At 41.0% G+C, this 21981-nt stretch overlaps 1 protein-coding gene across 1 annotated transcript; it reads right to left on the reverse strand.

The window, feature by feature from the left end:
- Positions 1–1905: 1905 nt before the first annotated feature.
- Positions 1906–12935, reverse strand: LOC120989766 (olfactory receptor-like protein I9). The gene is made up of 3 exons (XM_040418072.1): positions 12801–12935; positions 10272–11136; positions 1906–1976 (listed from the first exon to the last, which is right to left on the reverse strand). Exons 1-3 carry the CDS (start codon positions 12933–12935, stop codon positions 1906–1908), a joined length of 1071 nt encoding a protein of 356 aa, XP_040274006.1.
- Between the last annotated feature and the right edge of the window lie 9046 nt (positions 12936–21981).

A 21981-nucleotide genomic window follows, 5' to 3' on the forward strand; every position in this document is an offset into this window, starting at 1 on the left:
GCTCAGAAAAGTCAAAAATAGTGAGATATCTTGCAGAGGGATGCAGCACTCTTAAAATTGCAAAGCTTCTGAAGCGTGATCATCGAACAATCAAGCGTTTCATTCAAAATAGTCAACAGGGTCGCAAGAAGCGTGTGGAAAAACCAAGGCGCAAAATAACTGCCCATGAACTGAGAAAAGTCAAGCGTGCAGCGGCCAAGATGCCACTTGCCACCAGTTTGGCCATATTTCAGAGCTGAAAGACAATGTAATGAAAATTTTGAATGCTCTATACTTTTCATCCCAAAAGGCGGTCCCACTAGTCATGCTTGGCACAGATGCCGAAAAAGCTTTTGACAGAATTGACTGGTTGCTAAGTTTAATATCCCGGAACAATTCTCTAACGCAGTTACGGCTATGTACCACTCTTCTTCGGCATCTGTGTCAGTAAATGGCATTCTATCCCCTTGCTTCCGCATTACAAATGGTACTAGACAGGGCTGCCCCATATCTCCCCTCATCTTCGTACTGGTCATGTAAATATTACTGCAGGCCTTAAGACAACAAAAAAATATTATAGGTCTCCGTGTTGGGGATCGAGAAATCAAACTGGCAGCCTTTGCCGATGACCTTTTGATCCTTACAACTAACCCGAAAAAATCGCTCCCAGCTATCCTATCTTTATTAGAATTGTTTGGCTCCCTATCTAATTTTAAAGTTAATCCTGCTAAATCCCAACTCCTACACAGGAGCTTCACCCTATCAGCACTTAAGTCCCTCCAATCTCATTCTCCATTTAATTGGTCCACACAACAGCTAACTTACCTTGGCGTGAAACTCTCCCCTAACACTGCAGACTTATACAAACTCAACTACCTACCACTCCTACACTCTATGATCTCTCAGATGGACTCGTTGGACCTCCCATACCTCTCCTGGTTTGGCAGGAAAAACATGGTTTCTGCGTTGGTTTTGCCCAGATTGACTTATATAATGCAATCCCTCCCAATCAAAATACCGAAATCCTTCCTCTATTCATTTCAATAAAGCAAACCGTAAGTTCATCTGGAAAGGACGGCGTCCTAGAATCTCCTTCGACACTCTTACCAAGCCTAAACGACTGGGGGGAATTGGTCTTCCTGACCCAGAAATGTATATGAAAGCCATACATCTAGCCAGAGTAGTGGACTGGATCAGATCTCCCCCACATAAAGGACCCCCACATAAAGTGTGGGTCCACATGGAAAAAAACTTCCTCCCCTCTTCTACCCGAGCCCTCTTACTATCAGGCAAACCCCTCCCATTACCTCAACAAATTCCGAATCCCATGATAGGGAGCACATTATCAGTCTGGGACTGGTTCTCCTCATATAATAAACTATTAACAACTCTCTCACCTCTCCTCACCTTCAGAGAACTAATAGATTTAGTCCCTACGGCTTTGAAAGAGATGTGCCCTCTTCCAATTAGACTCTCAACTATACCTATATCAGAACTACTGAACAAAGAAGGCTGTGTCAGACCCCTGCCAAACCTCTTTGAAGGCCTGGGGAACTCCACTGTTCTTACCTTCATGCAAAATTTCCTCAACTCCGAGGTCACATCTCTTTTTAAGACATCTCCATTACAACCCCTGTCTTCCTGGTTTGACACAACACTTGGTGCAAAACAACCCCCCCAAAGAGTCATCTCAACCCTATATGGCCGTTTGAAAACACCCATATCTCTCATTAAACCAGCAATAATTGGAACCTGGGAGAAAGATTTGGGCCGCTCTTTGTCTCCTACAGAGATTTCAACGGTCTTTACGACCCCTCACAAAATATCTAGATATATTCGTATACAAGAGAACGGCTAAACAATTCTGATGAGATGGTATAAAACTCCAGAATCAATTACTCTCTTTACTTTCCAAGCAGTTTTGACTTATGTTGGAGATGCAAGACTTCCAAAGGCTCTTTCTTCCACATCTGGTGGAAGTGTCAGGCCATTAATGACTGGTAGTGTAAAATAATAAAAAAATGCGATCATATCTGCCAAACCACACTCTCCTGCTCCCCAGACCTAACCCTCCTCAATTTGGGCCTCAAAGGTCTAAACAAATGGCGTAGATCTTTATTTCTTATACTGCTTGCTGCAGCCAGAATCCTGGTAGCATCCTCCTGGCTTTCCACAGAGGTCCTAGATGTAGCTAAATGGATTAGAAGAACACTCCCACTGGGAACTACATTCTCGGTCTTCTTTTCTGGCTATTTGGTCCCCTTGGAAAAAATACTGAGGATTCTTTTGACCCAGCACCCTTACAAACCAACATATCCATTAAGCTTTTCTCACTTTAATAACCCGTATCTGTGGCTAAATGGCTTACATCGCATTAATCGTGCCCTTTTGTTCTCTTGTTATTTTATGTTCCCTTTTGTTCTGTTTTGAAATATTACACTATGTCATGTTAACTTTAAATATGAACCTCACCTTAGGCTCAATCATCAAAGCTATAATTTTTGTAATCTAATGTGTTGCCATAACCGATCTATGATTGTCTCTACACTGATCAGTCGCTTTGTTTACATAATTGATGTAATGTATATTTTACATAATTGGTGAATATCCTTAAAACAATAAAAATTGTTAATAATAAAAAATAATGAATATTAATGCTTTCTATCCAGAGGTGTTGCGATGGAGACGAAATTCGCCCCCAGCCTTGCAAATCTTTTTATGGCATTGTGGGAGGCAGAGAACATTGATCCAATCCTGAATAGAGGGGAGGAATGTGGAGGGCTTATTGTTTGGCGTCGTTATTTTGACGACTGCCTGCTTTTTTGGAGCGGTGAAAGAGAAGGTTTGGAAAGCTTCCTGGAAGACCTTAATAAAAACTGTTGGAACCTTAACTTTACGAATAATATCAGCTCCACTTCGGTAAATTTTTTAGATTTAACCATCTTTGTAGAAGATGGTCATTTCAAGACAACAACATTTTTTAAACCCACCGACGTCAACGCGTATATCGACATAGGTAGTTGTCACTATGGCCCATGGCTTAACAACATCCCAAAGTGACAGTTTAAAAGAATTTACAGAAATTGTACGGAAGCGAAGGATTATAGCCAGTTGATTAAGGGTAGATTTTTAGAGAAGGGGTATACTAAAGAGAATTTAGAAAAATGTAGGGTGAATATAGAAGAAGGTATAGATAAACAGGGAAGAAGAAATAATGCAGAACATCAGAAAGACTTCAGATTTATGTTTATGACACAAAAATATGATCAAGAAGCACTGGAATGTTTTAAAAAATGATCCTATAATAGGTAAAGAGATTCCCAACCAGCCAATGATATTTTTTTTAAAAGCAAAAAATGTGCGGAATAGTCTGGTACATAGTATGGGACCCACCACCACAAAGATACAGACTAATGGTCAAATTAAGAGCAAATATACTTGGTGTGGGTTTTGTATACCTTGTAAAAATACGGCATCTGATAAGAGAATAAGGACAGTTGAGTTAGTGCATTCCAATAGTAATAGTAAAAATCAGTTGTTCAAAATAAAAGATAATCTTTCATGCAACCATACTGGTGTTGTATACGTACTGGAGTGTCCGTGTGGTCTCTAGTACGTTGGAAGAACCACCCGCAGTATAAAAAACAGGATACAGGAACACATCCACAACATAAAAAAAGGTCTGGAGACGCATAGTGTGTCTTTGCATTTAAAAAATGTACACCAAAAGAACCCTAGAGGATTGCGATTTATGGGGGTGGAGAGTGTGAAAGTTCCGGTGCGGGGTGGTGACCCTGTGGCTAGAATTAATAGATGAGAAGTCGAATGGATGTATAGGTTCGGAACTCTTCAACCGAGTGGTTTGAATATAGAGTGCAATATTAGACAATGTATTGCTTGTTCTTACCGGTTTACGGACCATTTAGGTAACACATAGGTAGGTTGGATAGAGGACCTTTATGTGGGCGGGGCAATTCTGTGAGTGGTTACCATTTCCATGTGATCGTGGCCAGGCGAACTAAATTTTGGGTCACAGAGGTCCGGTCATGTGATCCAGTATGTAGTGGTTGCATACAAATTAAGTAACTAGTTTTATAAAAGAAGTTTAAAGTTTTTAGTGGTTTATTTTATACATTTTTGTATTATGTATTGATAGTATTAGAATGTTACACGCTGGAATGCTGGGAGAGGGAGAATTAATGAATGGATTAAGAACAGCCGTGTTGTAGGCTAAGCAGACGCCCCAGACGAAGATCAAGCCCGAAACCCGGGTCGGGCAGCGTGGAAGTTTTAGATTTGTGACATGCTGATTACAAGTACAATAAACCTTTTTATAGGATATATATGTGAAAGTGCTTCACTATTCTGCGACCCCTTGGTTTTTATAGGTTTTGAATGAGGGGAGGAATATTTATGTGCACTACATTCCGTTCCATGTCTGGATTTGTTGATGTATAACCGCATTGTGTGAAAGAGAACTTCAGGAGTATTTTCAGCACAATCCTATTTTGTACTATCATTGTAATCTATGATGCTATGTACTTCAGTTTTTCACCTTAAGGACCAGGCCGTTTTTTTAAAATGCGACACGTGTCATTTTATGTGGTAATAACTTTGGAACGGTTTTACTTATCGAGGCCATTCTGTGATTGTTTTCTCGTGACACATTGTACTTTATGATAGTGGTAAATTCCAGTCAATATTTTTCCTTTTTATTTACCAAATTTACAAAAAAAATTGAAAAATTAGCAACTTTCCAAATTTCTTTTTCTCTGCTTTTAAAACAGATAGTGATATCTCATAGAATAGTTATTACTTTACATTCCCCATATGTCTACTTCATGTTTGGATCATTTTGTAAATTATTTTTTTTTTGGGGGGGACATTAGAAGGCCAAGAAGTTTAGAAGCAAATCTTGAAATTTTTCAGAAAATTTCCAATACCCACTTTTTAACCACCTCAGCTCCCCTAGCTTAAACACCCTTAATGACCAGACCACTTTTTACACTTCTGCACTACACTACTTTCACCATTTATTGCTCGATTATGCAACTTACCACCCAAATGAATTTTACCTCCTTTTCTTCTCACTAATAGAGCTTTTATTTGGTGGTATTTCATTGCTGCTGACATTTTTTTGTTATTAATCAAAATTTAACGATTTTCTTGCAAAAAAATGACATTTTTCACTTTCAGTTGTAAAATTTTGCAAAAAAAACGACATCCATATATAATTTTTTCTCTAAATTTATTGTTCTACATGTCTTTGATAAAAAAAAATGTTTGGGTAAAAAAAAATGGTTTGGGTAAAAGTTATAGCGTTTACAAACTATGGTACAAAAATGTGAATTTCCACTTTTTGAAGCAGCTCTGACTTTCTGAGCACCTGTCATGTTTCCTGAGGTTCTACAATGGCCAGACAGTACAAACACACCACAAATGACCCCATTTTGGAAAGTAGACACCCTAAGGTATTCGCTGATGGGCATAGTGAGTTCATAGAAGTTTTTATTTTTTTGTCACAAGTTAGCAGAAAATTATGATTTATTATTATTTTTTTTTTCTTACAAAGTCTCATATTCCACTAACTTGAGACAAAAAATAAAAACTTCCATGAACTCACTATGCCCATCACAAAATACCTTGGGGTGTCTTCTTTTTAAAATGGGGTCATTTGTGGGGTAGTTATACTGCCCTGGCATTTTAGGGGCCCAAATGCGTGCAAAGTAGTTTGAAATCAAAATCTGTAAAAAATGGCCGGTGAAATCTGAAAGGTGCTCTTTGGAATGTGGGCCCCTTTGCCCACCTAGGCTGCAAAAAAGTGTCACACATGTGGTATTGCCGTACTCAGGAGAAGTTGGGCAATGTTTTTTGGGGTGTCATTTTATATATACCCATGCTGGATGAGAGAAATATCTTGGCAAAAAACAACTTTTCCCATTTATTTATACAAAGTTGGCATTTGACCAAGATATTTATCTCACCCAGCATGGGTATATGTAAAATGACACCCCAAAACACATTGCCCAACTTCTCCTGAGTACGGCAATACCACATGTGTGACACTTTTTTGCAGCCTAGGTGGGCAAAGGGGCCCACATTCCAAAGAGCACCTTTAGGATTTCACAGGTCATTTTTTACACTTTTTGATTTCAAACTACTTACCACACATTAGGGCCCCTAGAATGCCAGGGCAGTATAACTACCCCACAAGTGACCCCATTTTGGAAAGAAGACACCCCAAGGTATTCCGTGAGGAGCATGGCGAGTTCCTAGAATTTTAAATTTTTTGTCACAAGTTAGCGGAAAATGATGATTTATTTATTTTATTTTTTTTCTTACAAAGTCTCATATTCCACTAACTTGTGACAAAAAAAAAAAAACTTCCATGAACTCACTATGCCCATCACGAAATACCTGGGGGTGTCTTCTTTCCAAAATGGGGTCACTTGTGGGGTAGTTATACTGCCCTGGCATTTTAGGGGCCCGAATGCGTGAGAAGTAGTTTGAAATCAAAATCTGTAAAAAATGGCTGGTGAAATCCGAAAAGTGCTCTTTGGAATGTGGTCCCATTTGCCCACCTAGGCTGCAAAAAAGTGTCACACATCTGGTATTGCCGTACTCAGTAGAAGTTTTGCAATGTGTTTTGGGGTGTCATTTTACATATACCCATGCTGGGTGAGATAAATATCTCGGTCAAATGCCAACTTTGTATAAAAAAATGGGAAAAGTTGTCTTTTGCCAAGATATTTCTCTCACCCAGCATGGGTATATGTAAAAAGACACCCCAAAACACATTGCCCTACTTCTTCTGAGTACGGCGATACCAGATGTGTGACACTTTTTTGCAGCCTAGGTGGGCAAAGGGGCCCACATTCCAAAGGGCACCTTTCGGATTTCACCGGCCATTTTTTACAGATTTTGATTTCAAACCACTTCTCACGCATTCGGGCCCCTAAAATGCCAGGGCAGTATAACTACCCCACAAGTGACCCCATTTTGGAAAGAAGACACCCCAAGGTATTTCGTGATGGGCATAGTGAGTTCATGGAAGTTTTTATTTTTTGTCACAAGTTAGTGGAATATGAGACTTTGTAAGAAAAAAAAGAAAATCATAATTTTCCGCTAACTTGTGACAAAAAATGAAAAATTCTAGGAACTCGCCATGCCCCTCACGGAATACCTTGGGGTGTCTTCTTTCCAAAATGGGGTCACTTGTGGGGTAGTTATACTGCCTTGGCATTCTAGGGGCCCTAATGTGTGGTAAGTAGTTTGAAATCAAAATCTGTAAAAAATGACCTTTGAAATCCTAAAGGTGCTCTTTGGAATGTGGGCCCCTTTGCCCACCTAGGCTGCAAAAAAGTGTCACACATGTGGTATTGCCGTACTCAGGAGAAGTTGGGGAATGTGTTTTGTGGTGTCATTTTACATATACCAATGCTGGGTGAGAGAAATATCTTGGCAAAAGACAACTTTTCCCATTTTTTTTATACGAAGTTGGCATTTGACCGAGATATTTATCTCACCCAGCATGGGTATATGTAAAATGACACCCCAAAACACATTCCCCAACTTCTCCTGAGTACGGCAATACCACATGTGTGACACTTTTTTGCAGCCTAGATGCGCAAAGGGGCCCACATTCCTTTTAGGAGGGCATTTTTAGACATTTGGATCCCAGACTTCTTTGCACGCTTTAGGGCCCCTAAAATGCCAGGGCAGTATAAATACCCCACATGTGACCCCATTTTGGAAAGAAGACACCCCAAGGTATTCAATGAGGGGCATGGAGAGTTCATAGAATTTTTTTTTTTTTTGGCACAAGTTAGCGGAAATTGATTTTTTTTTGTTTTTTCTCACAAAGTCTCCCTTTCCGCTAACTTGGGACAAAAATTTAAATCTTTCATGGACTCAATATGCCCCTCACGGAATACCTTGGGGTGTCTTCTTTCCGAAATGGGGTCACATGTGGGGTATTTATACTGCCCTGGCATTTTAGGGGCCCTAAAGCGTGAGAAGAAGTCTGGAATATAAATGTCCAAAAATTTTTACGCATTTGGATTCCGTGAGGGGTATGGTGAGTTTATGTGATATTTTATTTTTTAACACAAGTTAGTGGAATATGAGACTGTAAGATTTGTAAAAATGTCTGAATGGAGCCTTACAGGGGGATGATTAATGACAGGGGGGTGATCAATGACAGGGGGGTGATCAGGGAGTCTATATGGGGTGATCACCCCCGTCATTGATCACCCCCCTGTAAGGCTCTATTCAGACGTCCGTATGTGTTTTGCGGATACGATCCATGTATCAGGGGATCCGTAAAAATCATACGGACGTCTGAATGGAGCCTTACAAGGGGGTGATCAATGACAGGGGGGTGATCAATGACAGGGGGTGATCAGGGAGTCTATATTGGGTGATCAGGGGTGATCAGGGGTTAATAAGGGGTTAATAAGTGACAGCGGAGGGGGTGTAGTGTAGTGGTGTTTGGTGATACTTATTACTGAGCTGCTTGTGTCCTCTGGTGGTCGATCCAAGCAAAAGGGACCACCAGAGGACTAGGTAGCAGGTATATTAGACGCTGTTATCAAAACAGCGTCTAATATACCTGTTAGGGGTTAAAAAAATCACATCTCCAGCCTGCCAGCGAACGATCGCCGCTGGCAGGCTGGAGATCCACTCGCTTACCTTCCGATCCTGTGAACGCGCGCGCCTGTGTGCGCGCGTTCACAGGAAATCTCGCGTCTCGCGAGATGACGCACGGATGCGTCCATGAGGAATGAATCGACCGCCTCCAGGACGCATCCGTGCGTTAGGCGGTCGGGAGGTGGTTAAAGACCAGTTTGGGTCTGAAGTCACTTTGTGAGGCTTACATATTAGAAACTACCCATAAATGACCCCATTTTAGAAACTACACCCCTTAAGGTATTATTTTGGCAGATTTTCCATTTTAATTCAATTTTTACAGTAACAAAGCAAGGGTTAACAGCCAAACAAAATGCAATATTTATTAGCCTGATTCTGTAGTTTACAGAAACACCCCATATGTGGTCATAAACTGCTGTACGGGCACACAGCAGGGCACAGAAGGAAAGGAACGCCATATGGTTTTTGGAGGGCAGATTTCACTGGGTTAATTTTAAGCTGCCATGCCACATTTGAAGACCCCCTGATGCACCCCTAGAGTAGAAACTCCAAAAAAGTGACCCCATTTTGGAAACTACAGGATGGCAGTTTTGTTGATACTATTCTAGGGTACATATGATTTTTGGTTGCTCTATATTAAACTTTTTGTGAGGCAAGGTAACAAAAAATAGCTGTCTTGACACTGTTTTTATTTTTGTTATTTACAACGTTCATCTGACAGGTTAGATCATGTGCTATTTTTATAGATCAGGATGTTACGGACACGACATTACCAAATATGACTACATTTTCTGGTTGTTTGTTTAAATTTTACATAATAAAGCATTTTTGAAAAAAATATTTTTTTAGAGTCTCCATATTCTGAAAGCCATAGTTTTCTTTTTATTTTTTGGGCGACTGTCTTATGTAGGAGCTCATTTTTTTCCAGGATAAGATGACGGTTTGATTTGTACTATTTTAGGGTGCATATGACTTTTCGATCACTTGGTATTACACTTTTTATGATGTAAGGTGACAAAAATGGCTTTTTAACTGTTTTATTTTTTTTATTTTTAGTGGTTAGCTCATGTGATATTTATATACAGCAGGTTCTTATGGATGTGGCAATATCTAATATGTATACTTTTTATTTATTTAAGTTTTACATAGTAAATGCATTTTTGAAACAAATCATGTTTTAGTGTCTGTATTTTCTGAGAGCCATAGTTAATTTTTTTGGGTGATTGTATTAGGTCTCATTTTTGCGGGATAAGATGACGGTTTGATTGGTACTATTGGTACTATTTTGGGGGGCATACGCCTTTTTGATCATTTGGTGTTGCATTTTTAGTGATGTAAGGTTATAAAAAAAAATTGCCGGTGTTCATCTGAGGGGTTAGGTCATGTTATACGGACGTTACAAACGCAGCGATACCAAATATGTCTATTTTTCTATTTTATTTTTTCTATTTTATTTGACTATTTTATGTTTTATTTTGTGAAAGGGGCGTTTTTTTTTTTTACTTGAAACCTTATTTTTTTATTATGGAAAACACATTTTTATTTTTACTTTTTTTTTTTCGTCACACTCTGCGACTTCAACTTCTGGGGGTCTGAACTAATGGTTTCTTTAATAGCTTTCATAATGTCCTTATTTCTCATACTGTATATTATGGGGTTTATGAAAGGAGTCACCACAGTGTATATCAGAGATAGGACTTTACTGATGGTCAATGATTGTCCACTTGTTGGGACAACATAGACACTGAACAAAGTGCAATAAAATATGGAGACCACAATTAGATGGGAGCTACAGGTGGAAAAGGCTTTTCGTCTACTGATATTGGATGGAATCTTATATATTGTGACAATAATATTACTATATGACACTATTATTATTATGAGCGGGATACAAAGTACAGGGGGTCCTAGTGCAGAAACTTCTAACTCCACAAACTGAGTACCTGAACAGGCAATTTCTAGCAATGGAACAATATCACAGAAAAAATGGTCAATAACATTTTTTTTACAAAACTTTAACATTAATATTGTTACAGTGTCCATAGCTGCTATGAACAAAACAGCCAACCAACAGGATATGAGTAGTTTTACGCAATATTCATTTGTCATGATAGAGGAGTAATGGAGGGGATTACAGATGGCCACATATCTGTCATAAGACATCACCGTAAGGAGTAGACATTCAAATATTTCCAAAGTACAGAAAAAATAAAATTGAATGATACAGTCAGTAAAACCAATGGTCCCCCCATTGTTCAGTAGAATGTGGAGCATAAAGGGGACAATAACTGTTGTCAATAACATGTCATTGATGGACAGTTGTGAGATGAATAAATACATTGGAGTGTGGAGCTTCTTGCTGGTGGACACCAGGATGATGATCAGGAGGTTTCCACATAGTGTGCAACAGTTAACCCAGAGTAGTAGGCAAAAAAGCAAAATTCTTAAATCTTGGCTGACTTGAAATCCCAAGAGGAAAAATTCTGTGATGGCAGTAACATTGTTTTCCTGCAAGAAGATCAAAAAGTATTGAAAACTGAGCTGATGCCAAATTAAATTCTTATACATTAAAGGGATTGTCCAGTCTCAAAAACCTCTTCACTGTTGATTTCTGACTCCACTGCTGACTTCTGATTTTGCACTGTTGTCTCAGTCTGGTAAGAGTCGACAATATGTCATACTTCCCCCAACCATTTTCCTGTATTGCAGTGTGCCCCCCCCCCTCACCCCCCCTATCAAAATCATTGGTGGTTAGTGCGGCCCCCCCTAATAAAATCATTGGTGTCAAGTGCGGCCTCCCCTCTCCCCCCCTAATTAAAATCATTGGTTAACAACCCCCCTCCCCTCATCATTGGTGGCAGCGGAGCGTCAGTTCCGATCGGAGTCCCAGTTTAATCGCTGGGGCTCTGATCGGTTACCATGGCAGCCAGGACTCTACTGCAGTCCTGGCTGCCATGGTTACTTAGCACTTTTAGCAGCATTATACTTACGTGCGCTGTCTGTGCCCGGCCGGCGCTCTTCCTACTGGTAAGTGACAGGTCTGTGCTATAAGCAATGCGCCGCACAGACCTGTCACTTACCAGTAGGAGGAGAGCCCGTCCGGCCACAGACAGCGCATGTAAGTATAATACTGCTAAAAGTGCTAAGTAACCATGGCAGCCAGGACTGCAGTAGCGTCCTGGCTGCCATGGTAACCGATCGGAGCCCCAGCGATTAAACTGGGACTCCGATCGGAACTGCTGCTCCACTGCCACCAATGATGGGGGGAAAGAGGAGAACGCACTGGACACCAATGATTTTAATAGGGGATGGGGGGCCACACTAGCCACCAATGATTTTAATAGGGGGTGGGGGGCCGCACTAGCCACCAATGATTTTAATAGGGAGGGGGGGGGCCGCACTGGCCACCAATGATTTTAATACTGGGGAGGGAGGGAGGGGGGCCGCACTGGACACCAATGATTTTAATACTGGGGAGGGAGGGCGGTCTGCGGCACCTGAGGGGTTAATTGTGTGGATCACAGCCCCCTGTAAGAGATCGGGTGCTGCCAGGCAGCAGGGGGCCGTTATGTCCACAGTTCTCAGTATATTCTAACTTGAAGCGTCCCCATCACTATGGGAATGCCTCTGTGTTAGAATATACTGTCGGATCTGAGTTTTCACAATCTAACTCAAATCCGATGGTATATTCTAACATAGAGGTGGTGATGGGGATGCTTCAAGTTAAAATATACCATCGGATTGGAGAAAACTCCGATCCTATGGTATATTAATATTACCCGAACACCGAACCCGAACTTTTACTGAAATGTTCGGGTTCGGGTGCCGGACACTGTAAAGTTCGGTACGAACTCGAACTTTACAGTTCGGGTTCGCTCAACCCTACTTTTTGACCCTCGCCATCAAAGCAAAATGGGGGAATGTTTCCATGTTGCCAAAACGGAGGCCAAATAAATTTATTACCAGGAAACACTGTGTACATAGCTTGCCTCAACTTTCAGTATGCAGATTCCTGCCACCTGACAACTCCGCTTCCATAAGGAGCAGCAGAAAGTTTAGTATTATCAACATGATGGAATTATTATTTTTTTATGTGCCGCACCATGCTGGTGCAAATCAACAAACAGTCAGGTACAGTCCTACCTAGACTCTGGCCTTTCTCAAGTGCATACTTTGTTTCTTGACCCCATGGGCATCTGGGTAGGCAGATTTGAAACAGTGGCCTGAACTGGCTTAGAATGCTCTCTCTGTTCTCTCTTGGCTTCCAGTATCATCTCAGAGAAGGTTTTCAGAGCTGCAGATGCCATTGTGAAATGGATCCGTGAATACTTTCACACTTCTCCAGCTGAGGCCAATGAACAGATCTGCCCTTGCTGAGATATTCTACGGTCGCTGTCTGCCTGCCTGCCATGATGTTCCGTACCGTATGGTTGCTCCTGTCGCCATCATGTTACTGCCGCTGTTTGATTGTCTACCATCATGCTCCGTAATGTATGGCTACTGCTGCTGCCGCCACCACTGCAGCTGATACTCCCACTTCCATTGCTTCTACACAGCCACCACTACTACTATTACGCCTAAACAGCCACACAAACATTTCCTTTTTTATGACTACTGATGCTACTGTCCGCTTGTCTACCATCATGTTCCATATTGTTTGGCTGCTATTGCCTCCATCATGCAAATTCTGCTGTCTACCTACCTACCATCATTCTCCATACAAGTATAGTTGCTGCTGCCACCACGCTGCAGCTGCTACTCCCTACTGCTAATTCCCCTAATGCCACTTCCATTACCCGTACTGCCACTGCCATTACCACTACACAGCAACTACTATTACCCAACATAACACACACATCTACTGCCTCATCTGTTCCTTGCTATGCTTATACTGCTACTACTAGTATTGTGTCCACATGTCACTATTACCTTACCCTTTCCACATCTGCACTGTAATGCTCCTGCTTCTAATTATAAGAGATATTTTTTCCATGCTCATTCAGAACAAGTCACTCTTTCTTCTTCCAATTAAAACTTGTGTGTGTATAAATATAGGCAGGCATTCTACTCCCATTAACACCACATTTTTGGACACTTGGTCCCAGCAAGTCACTGTTTTTTCCCATACTGTTTGCCTAAACACTGTCTGCCCCCAATAATGGACAATTTTCGTAAGCAACAGAACAGTGTGTTTTTGAACATAGTATTTGTTACCATCAACCATGCGTTTAGCCATAGCTATTTATGCCACTCTAAAATTTTTTGCTATTTCAGTTGTCAGAACCATTGGACAGAAAGGAATCCATATTGTGAAGGCCTAAACAGATCACATTGCAGATTCATATATGAACATTATGGTAGCCATCTTGTCTAGTTTCTAAAAGGCCAAAGTTAGTTGAATTTCTCAAGACAGAGGATTGCAAGCAAAGAGTTAGGGGAGGCAGAGACATACAATAAGACTGCAGACCCTTGCACAACAATGGACTGAATGTGCAAAGTTTTTTTTTTTTTTCTCCCAATAAATAGAAGGAGATAATTTTACTTTTCATTATATAATTATAGTAACCTTGATGTGAGTGATATTTTATGATTTATCCTATATTTGTATGTTTTAAGAAACTGAAGTCAAATATAAGACTGTAATCCAAAATTATATATCCATTGAGTATATAAAGTTAGGGGGGATACTGGTGTATCTTGTTAAGCGTTAAAGAGTCGTGGTTGGAGCTAATTACCTCAGGTCTGAAGAATGTGGAGATAAGCAAATTAAGTGCTGGGGTAGAGTTTGTTTAAGACTCATATATCTTTATAGCAGACGAGATGTCTGACGGATTGGTACATCAGTGTCTTTCTTATCTTATTTAAAGCTCTGTCTAAGACTTTGGTCAAAGGTTATCTTTTTTGTCAAATTAGGGGAAAATAGGAGAATTAAGTGTAATTACACAAATTTTTACATAGCACGCTAGTGTCCCCTTGTGGTGGTGGTGAGTAAGAGAGAAGTGGCAAAGTGTGGAACTATGATCTCATTAGTCACGTGAAAGACTAAACCAAGCCCACCTTCCAGGGAGAGATAAAAGTTAGCAGGAGCCAGCAAGGGGGACATGAGATCAATCTATCAGATCAATCCAGAAGGCCGCAACAAGACTATAGAGACACACAAGAGAAAGGAGGAGAGATCAGAGGAAAAATAGGACCTGATCTTACTTCATTTCTGAACCTTGATGCTGATTTCTTCCAGACAGATCAATCCTGAATTTCTTGTATTGTATACATTTCTGTTTGTATATTAGGCAACTAATTAGCCATATATATATATAGATATATATATATATATATATATATATATATATTTATTCAAATGCACCATATTGTTTGTTGCAGGATCCAGATTGATTTGAGATAATTGTAACTGCAATATCAATTGTGCCTTTTCAATCTAGGGAGTTCAATATACACTAAACAAAAATATAAATGCAACACTTTCGGTTTTGCTCCCATTTTGCATGAGCTGAATTCAAAGATCTGAAACATTTCCTACATACACAAAAGACCCATTACTCTCAATTATTGTTCACAAATCTGTCTAAATCTGTGTTAGTGAGCACTTCTCCTTTGCCAAGATAAACCATCCCACCTCACAGGTGTGGCATATCAAGGTGCTGATTAGACAGCATGAATATTGCACAGGTGTGGTAGACTGCCCACAATAAAAGGCCGTAGCTAAAGGCTCATGGGCCCTGGTGCAAGAGTTCAGCTTGCCCTCCCCCCCTTCCTTCACTCAGCGCTGGTGCACCTAGCCTTTCTGCTGCCCGAGGCAAAAATTTAAACGCCCCCCTATACCAAAATCTCAACCTAACCCCTTCCCTCCAGTCCTACTGTTAAAGGGGTTGTCCTCTTTTTACTACTGATGACCTATCCCCAGGATAGGTCATCAATATCAGATCGGCAGGGTCCCCCAGCACCCCCGCCGATCAGCTGTTTGAAGAGAGGGCAGCGCTCATATGAGAGATTCTTTCTCTGCTCTGTTCACCCGCTCGCCGTAGCATTTGCAGTGATGAGCATGTAAACAGAGCAGAGAAGGCAGCGCTCATACAAAGAAAAAGTGGACAAGCGAACATACAGGGTTATACAGCGCCACATATGTACCTCTTCCATTCAGTGACTTCTCTTCTCTGATGTAGATATTCTCTTTTCTCTTCTTTTCCTGTTAGACCAGACCACCATAGATAATTCTTTCAGCAGCACCTCGTCTAAGAACCCCATTAGACCTCCAGACCCCCAATCAGACATCCATACCCCCATTAGACCTCTCCAGACCTCCAATCAGATGTCTATACCCCCAATAGACCTCTCCAGACCCCCAGTAAGACCTCCAGACCCCCCATTAGACCTCTCCAGACCCCCAGTCAGATGTCTATACCCCCAATAGACCTCTCCAGACCCCCAGTAAGACCTCCAGACCCCCCATTAGACCTCTCCAGACCCCCAGTCAGACCTCCATACCCCCCATTAGACCTCTCCAGACCCCCAATCAGATGTCTATACCCCCAATAGACCTCTCCAGACCCCCAGTCAGACCTCCAGACCCCCAAGTCAGACCTCCAGACCCCCAGTCAGACCTCCAGACCCCCATTAGACCTCTCCAGACCCCCAGTCAGATCTCCAGACCCCCCAATCTGACCACTCCAGACCCCCCAGTGAGACAACTCCAGAACCATAATGAGACCTCCAGAACCCCTATTTGACCTCTCCAGACCTCCAGACCCCCTGTGAGACCTCTCCAGGCCCAGTCAAACCACTTCAGACCCCCAGTAAGACCTCCAGACTCCTCAATAAACCTCTCCAGACCCCCAATAAGACCTCCATATCAGACCTCAGATCAGACTGTAAAATAATAAAATAACTTACCTCTCCTGTCTCCTGCCGCCACTCTCCTTGTCGTGGTTCTCTTCTCAGATCCCGAACTGCATAATCATCTGACCTCCTGCAGCGTCAGGTCAGAGTGCGCTCTGTACGTCCTGACACTGCAGGCAGCCAGGACACAGCAGTGCGGGACCTGATAAGAGTAAGCAGGAGGAGGGGTAAGTACAGCACTCGCAGGGCTTCACCCCCGCCTCCTCCTTCTACATAATAGTTAGCGCTTCCATTATTGAAGTGCTTATTAGTATTCCCTTTATAGGATGCACTGCTTAGGGGCTCCGTCGCAACTGCGACCGCTGAGACTCCTATAGCTACGCCACTGCTTATGATCTCTGAGACCCTCAGGAAATGTTAGGTTTGGGAACTCTACACTTCTACAGGTGTCTGGCCATGCTTCAAAGCATTCCTCTCCGCTGGAGTGAGGGCGGGGATGTGTTTCTGGATATCTATGAGACTGGGGGTAGTAGTCAGATGTTGGGAGATGTGAAAACAAGCTAAGGCGTTCACTCCTCCAGCATTTGCTTCAGTATGGGAACTTGGAATATCTGTAACTTTACCTGCAATTTCATGTGTGACCTCCAATAGACGGCTCACTGATGACAACTCCTATTGCTCAGTGCCTATCTTCGTCAGTCACAAGCCGATTTCGTGACAGGGTTGACACACGGAGGTCAAGTAAATGACACTCGCACCAAACATGGACCTTTCACAGACATCTTGACAGAACAAACACTTACATCATTATGGACATATGAAAGAGTCAGCAATATTTACTGATAGATGAATCGAAAAGTAAGTGAACACCTAAAGGAGAATGGAGAAATCCAGTATCTACTGTACATGCAGTATAAAGGGGCAAACATTTTTTATATCTGTGTCCTTGGGTTTCCATGGTGAAACAATATTTGGGAGCAGATCCTGCACTTATCTATTGGAGCTGCTTCACTGTGATGTTCTTCAGGAAGATGATTTCATGTGAGAAGATTGTGAGTGACATGAACGCTCACCTCAGCTTTATCTGTCTTGTGTAGAACCTTCATGCTGTAAACGTGGAGATAAAAATCTATAATAATCTTAAATCCTTGAAGCATAAATCATTTCAACTAATATAAAAGAAATAAATCTCACACGTAGAGGTGCAGAGCGCAGCCAGTGGAATATTCAGATAATTAGATAAAGCGTCTTAATACGGACATTTTATACCTTCATGTGAAGAGTGATTTACATCTGGAGGTTCATGAGAGGGCTCCTCAGCTTCCCCTGTGAATAGATTTAGTTAATACTGAATTCATTTTAATTATTCCTTTGATACATATTGTAAAAGTGCTTCACTATTCTTGTTATTGAAAGAAGAATATGTAGTAACATCAGACATTACAGAGGAACAAGCACCGGAACAAGATCAGAGACAGAAATGGTCAATAATATTTTTCCACTAAACTTTAGTCTTAAAGTGAACCTGTCATCAACTTTATGCTGTCCATACTAACGGCAGAATAACGTAGAGACAGGTGATTTTAGCGGTCTGCCATTTAAAAGTTAAAAGTAAGTGGTTGCCGAGAACCAACATCAAAATCATTGCAGACTGGGCCTGGAAAAGAGTCCCGGCCACCTGAGAAGAGTCCTGGTTATTCATGAAGTCCTGCTCTCCCGCCCACCTGCTGATGACTGACAGTCTTCTACCTAGTTTTCTCTCTTTCTCTCTAAGAGGGAACTGACAATCATCAGCAGATGGACAGGAGAGCAGGAGATGATGAATAACCAGGACTCTTCTCAAGTAGATTTGACTCTTTTCAAGGCCTGGGCCGCAATGATTATGATGCTGGTTCTCGGCAACCATTTACGTTTAGCTCATGAGTGACACACCGCTGAGATCAGCATTTCTGTCACTATTTGATCCTGCTCACAGTGAGGTCAGCATAAAGTTGATGACAGGTTCCCTTTAATACTATTAACGCTTTCTACACACTCAGATTGGGTCACTAGCGGAGTACCTCAGGGGTCAGTATTGGGCCCTATTCTCTTCAATATATTTATTAATGATCTTGTAGAAGGCTTGCATAGTAAAATATCAATTTTCGCAGATGACACTAAACTGTGTAAAGTAATTAACACTGAAGAGGACAGTATACTGTATATATACTACAGAGGACAGTATACTGTATATATACTACAGAGGAGAGTATACTACTACAGAGGGATCTGGATAGATTGGAGACTTGGGCAGATAAGTGGCAGATGATTCATTAGCTGAAAGTACTAGCTTCAAGTACTACATTAAGTACTAGTAAAGAGATATTGCAGGAGATAGTCAGGAGGTAGGCTGGAAGGTGGAAACAATACAAAAAAAAAAGGTAAGATTTGTTTGATTTGTTTGATTTAAAGTTACAAATTTATTTTTTTATTTTTTTATTTTTTTTTATTTTTTTTCTCCTCTTTAAAATGGCAGACTTGGTTCAGTGCAGGAATTGTTGTGCATTTATTTCATGTTCCACTCTTTGGAGATTCGGATGCTGTCAGATCTGTAGACAGTTCTCCTTACTGCAGCAGGAAATTGCATTTTTGAAAGCTGAAATATTTAAATTATCTGTTAAACAAACTCCAGCTAGGACTGCTGCAATGCCACTGCCACAGAGGACCCCCAGAAATGGCAGATGGGTTAATGTAGGTTCTGGAAGTCTTAGAGTGGTGGATAGAAGACATGTCCCACAGTCGGTGGTTCTCCATAATTCATTTGCAGCACTCTCAGAATGTAAGGACAACATGGATATGGACTCAAGCACAGAGGGTGAGAAACCATCGACTCCTATGTCTAATGTATGCAACAAAAAAGATAAAGTGAAGTCTCAAAGGATGCAGCTGTTGCTGGGTGATTCAATCATAAGAAGTGTGGAGCTTAAAGAAAATGGTTTTGTGAGATGTCTCCCTGGGGCTACTGCTAGAAGAGATAGAAGACGTATTATTAATATTGTTAAGCAAGCAAAGCAGGAAGGGGACGTGGATGTTCTTGTCCATCTAGGGACAAATGACCTGGCTTGCAATGAAGTGTCAGAGGTGAAAAAATCTTTTATCACACTTGGTAATGACGTACAGGATTTTGCATCCACCATTTCATTTTCTGAAGTTCTGCCTGTGCATAATGTTCAGAATGATAGGCAGAGGCGCATAAAGGAGTTCAACATATGGCTTGGTAAATGGTGTCAAGAGCAAGGATTTGGCTTTGTTTCTCATGATAGCTCTACTTGGAATAGAAAGGAACTGTACAAAAAAGATGGTTTGCATCTTTCTCTCAAAGGAACAAATGTACTTAGTGAACAACTCCAAGAATTTGCGAAAGAGTATTTAAACTAGGAAGGGGGGGCAAAAGAGTGAAAATAAAAGAGTCCAATTGCCCCCCGAAACAATGCCAGAACAGGCCAGAAGCACTGAGGTTAAGAAATGATAAGCTCAGAGTCCTGTCTACAAATGCTCGCAGTTTAGGTAAAAAAATCAATGAACTTGGGTCAATAATGGCATCTGAGAATGTAGATTTAGTGGCTGTTACGGAGACATGGTTTAATGAAAGAAATGACTGGGACATAACCATACCAGGGTACTCTTTATACAGAAGAGACAGAGAAGGCAAGAAAGGAGGAGGAGTGGCCCTGTATGTGAAAGATAGCACTAAATCTAACCTAATACAAGTTGGTGAGGCCAACATAGAGTCAGTTTGGGTTACGTTGCAGTTTGCTAACCATGCAGTAACTCGTGTAGGTGTGATATATAGACCACCTGGTCAAGTTAAAGAACTAGATGATCTACTAGTTGAAGAAATAGCTAAAATGACAATGAAAGGAGAAGTTATCATTATGGGAGATTTCAATCTTCCAGATATAAACTGGAAAACCAAAATAGCAAGTTCTACCAGGAGTACAGATATTCTAAATTCCCTACTGGGGTTATCTCTACAACAAGTGGTTGAGGAGCCAACCCGGAGGGAGGCCATTTTGGATTTGGTATTCACAAACGGGGATTCGGTATATGATGTCATTGTAGGCGAAACCTTGGGATCTAGTGATCACCAGTCAGTGTGGTTTAATATAAGAACTGTGAAAGAGTCCCACCACACAAAAACAAAAGTTTTAGATTTTAGAAAAACAGACTTTTCAAAAATGAAATTAGTCATAAATGAGTCCTTATCAGACTGGAACGGATTACATGGAGTCCAGGAGAAATGGGACTACTTAAAAGGTGCATTATTGAAGGCAACAGAAAATTGCATTAGACTTGTCAGTAAAAGCAAAAAAAGGAGGAGACCAATGTGGTACTCAGCAGAAGTGGCCCAAATCATTAAAAATAAAAAGCTAGCATTTTGTAATTATAAAAAAACCCAGAGCAATGAAGATAAGGAAATCTACAAGATTAGGCAGAGAGAGGCCAAGCAAGTTATAAGAACTTCTAAAGCGCAGGCAGAAGAAAAACTAGCTCAGTCTATGAAAAAAGGGGATAAGACATTCTTCAGATATATAAATGAAAAAAGGAAATTAAAACAAGGAATAACTAAATTAAAAACAAAGGACGGAAGGTATGTAGAAGAGAATAAAGGGCTAGCCGACTGCCTTAATGAATACTTCTGTTCAGTTTTTACAAAAGAAAAAGGAGAAGGACCTCCACTAGAAAGAATGACTATTAAATCGTTTGATGCATGTATCTTTACAGAGGAAGATGTTCTAAGTTTGCTGTCTAAGGTGAAGACAGATAAGTCACAGGGGCCTGATGAGATACACCCAAAATTATTAAAAGAGCTTAGTGGTGAGCTGGCAAAACCGTTAACAGATTTATTTAACCAATCATTAGTAACAGGAGTCGTCCCGGAAGATTGGAAATTGGCAAATGTCGTGCCCATTCACAAGAAAGGTAGTAGGGAGGAATCGAGCAACTATAGACCAGTGAGTCTGACATCAATAGTAGGCAAATTAATGGAAACCCTATTAAAGGATAGGATTGTGGAACATCTAAAATCCCATGGATTGCAAGATGAAAAACAACATGGGTTTACTTCAGGGAGATCATGTCAAACAAATCTTATAGATTTTTTTGACTGGGTGAATAAAATAATAGACGGTGGAGGTGCAGTAGACATCGCATATCTAAATTTTAGTAAGGCTTTTGACACTGTCCCACATAGAAGACTTATCAATAAACTGCAGTCATTGAGCATGGACTCCCATATTGTTGAGTGGATTAGGCAGTGGCTGAGTGACAGACAACAGAGGGTTGTAGTCAATGGAGAACATTCAAAACAAGGTAATGTTACCAGTGGGGTTCCACAGGGATCTGTACTGGGACCGATTTTGTTTAATATCTTCATAAGTGATATTGCAAAAGGCCTCGCTGGTAAGGTTTGTCTTTTTGCTGATGACACAAAGATATGTAACAGGGTTGATGTTCCTG

The sequence above is a fragment of the Bufo bufo genome, chromosome 1, assembly GCF_905171765.1.
Source record: "Bufo bufo chromosome 1, aBufBuf1.1, whole genome shotgun sequence".
Taxonomy (NCBI): Eukaryota; Metazoa; Chordata; class Amphibia; order Anura; family Bufonidae; genus Bufo; species Bufo bufo.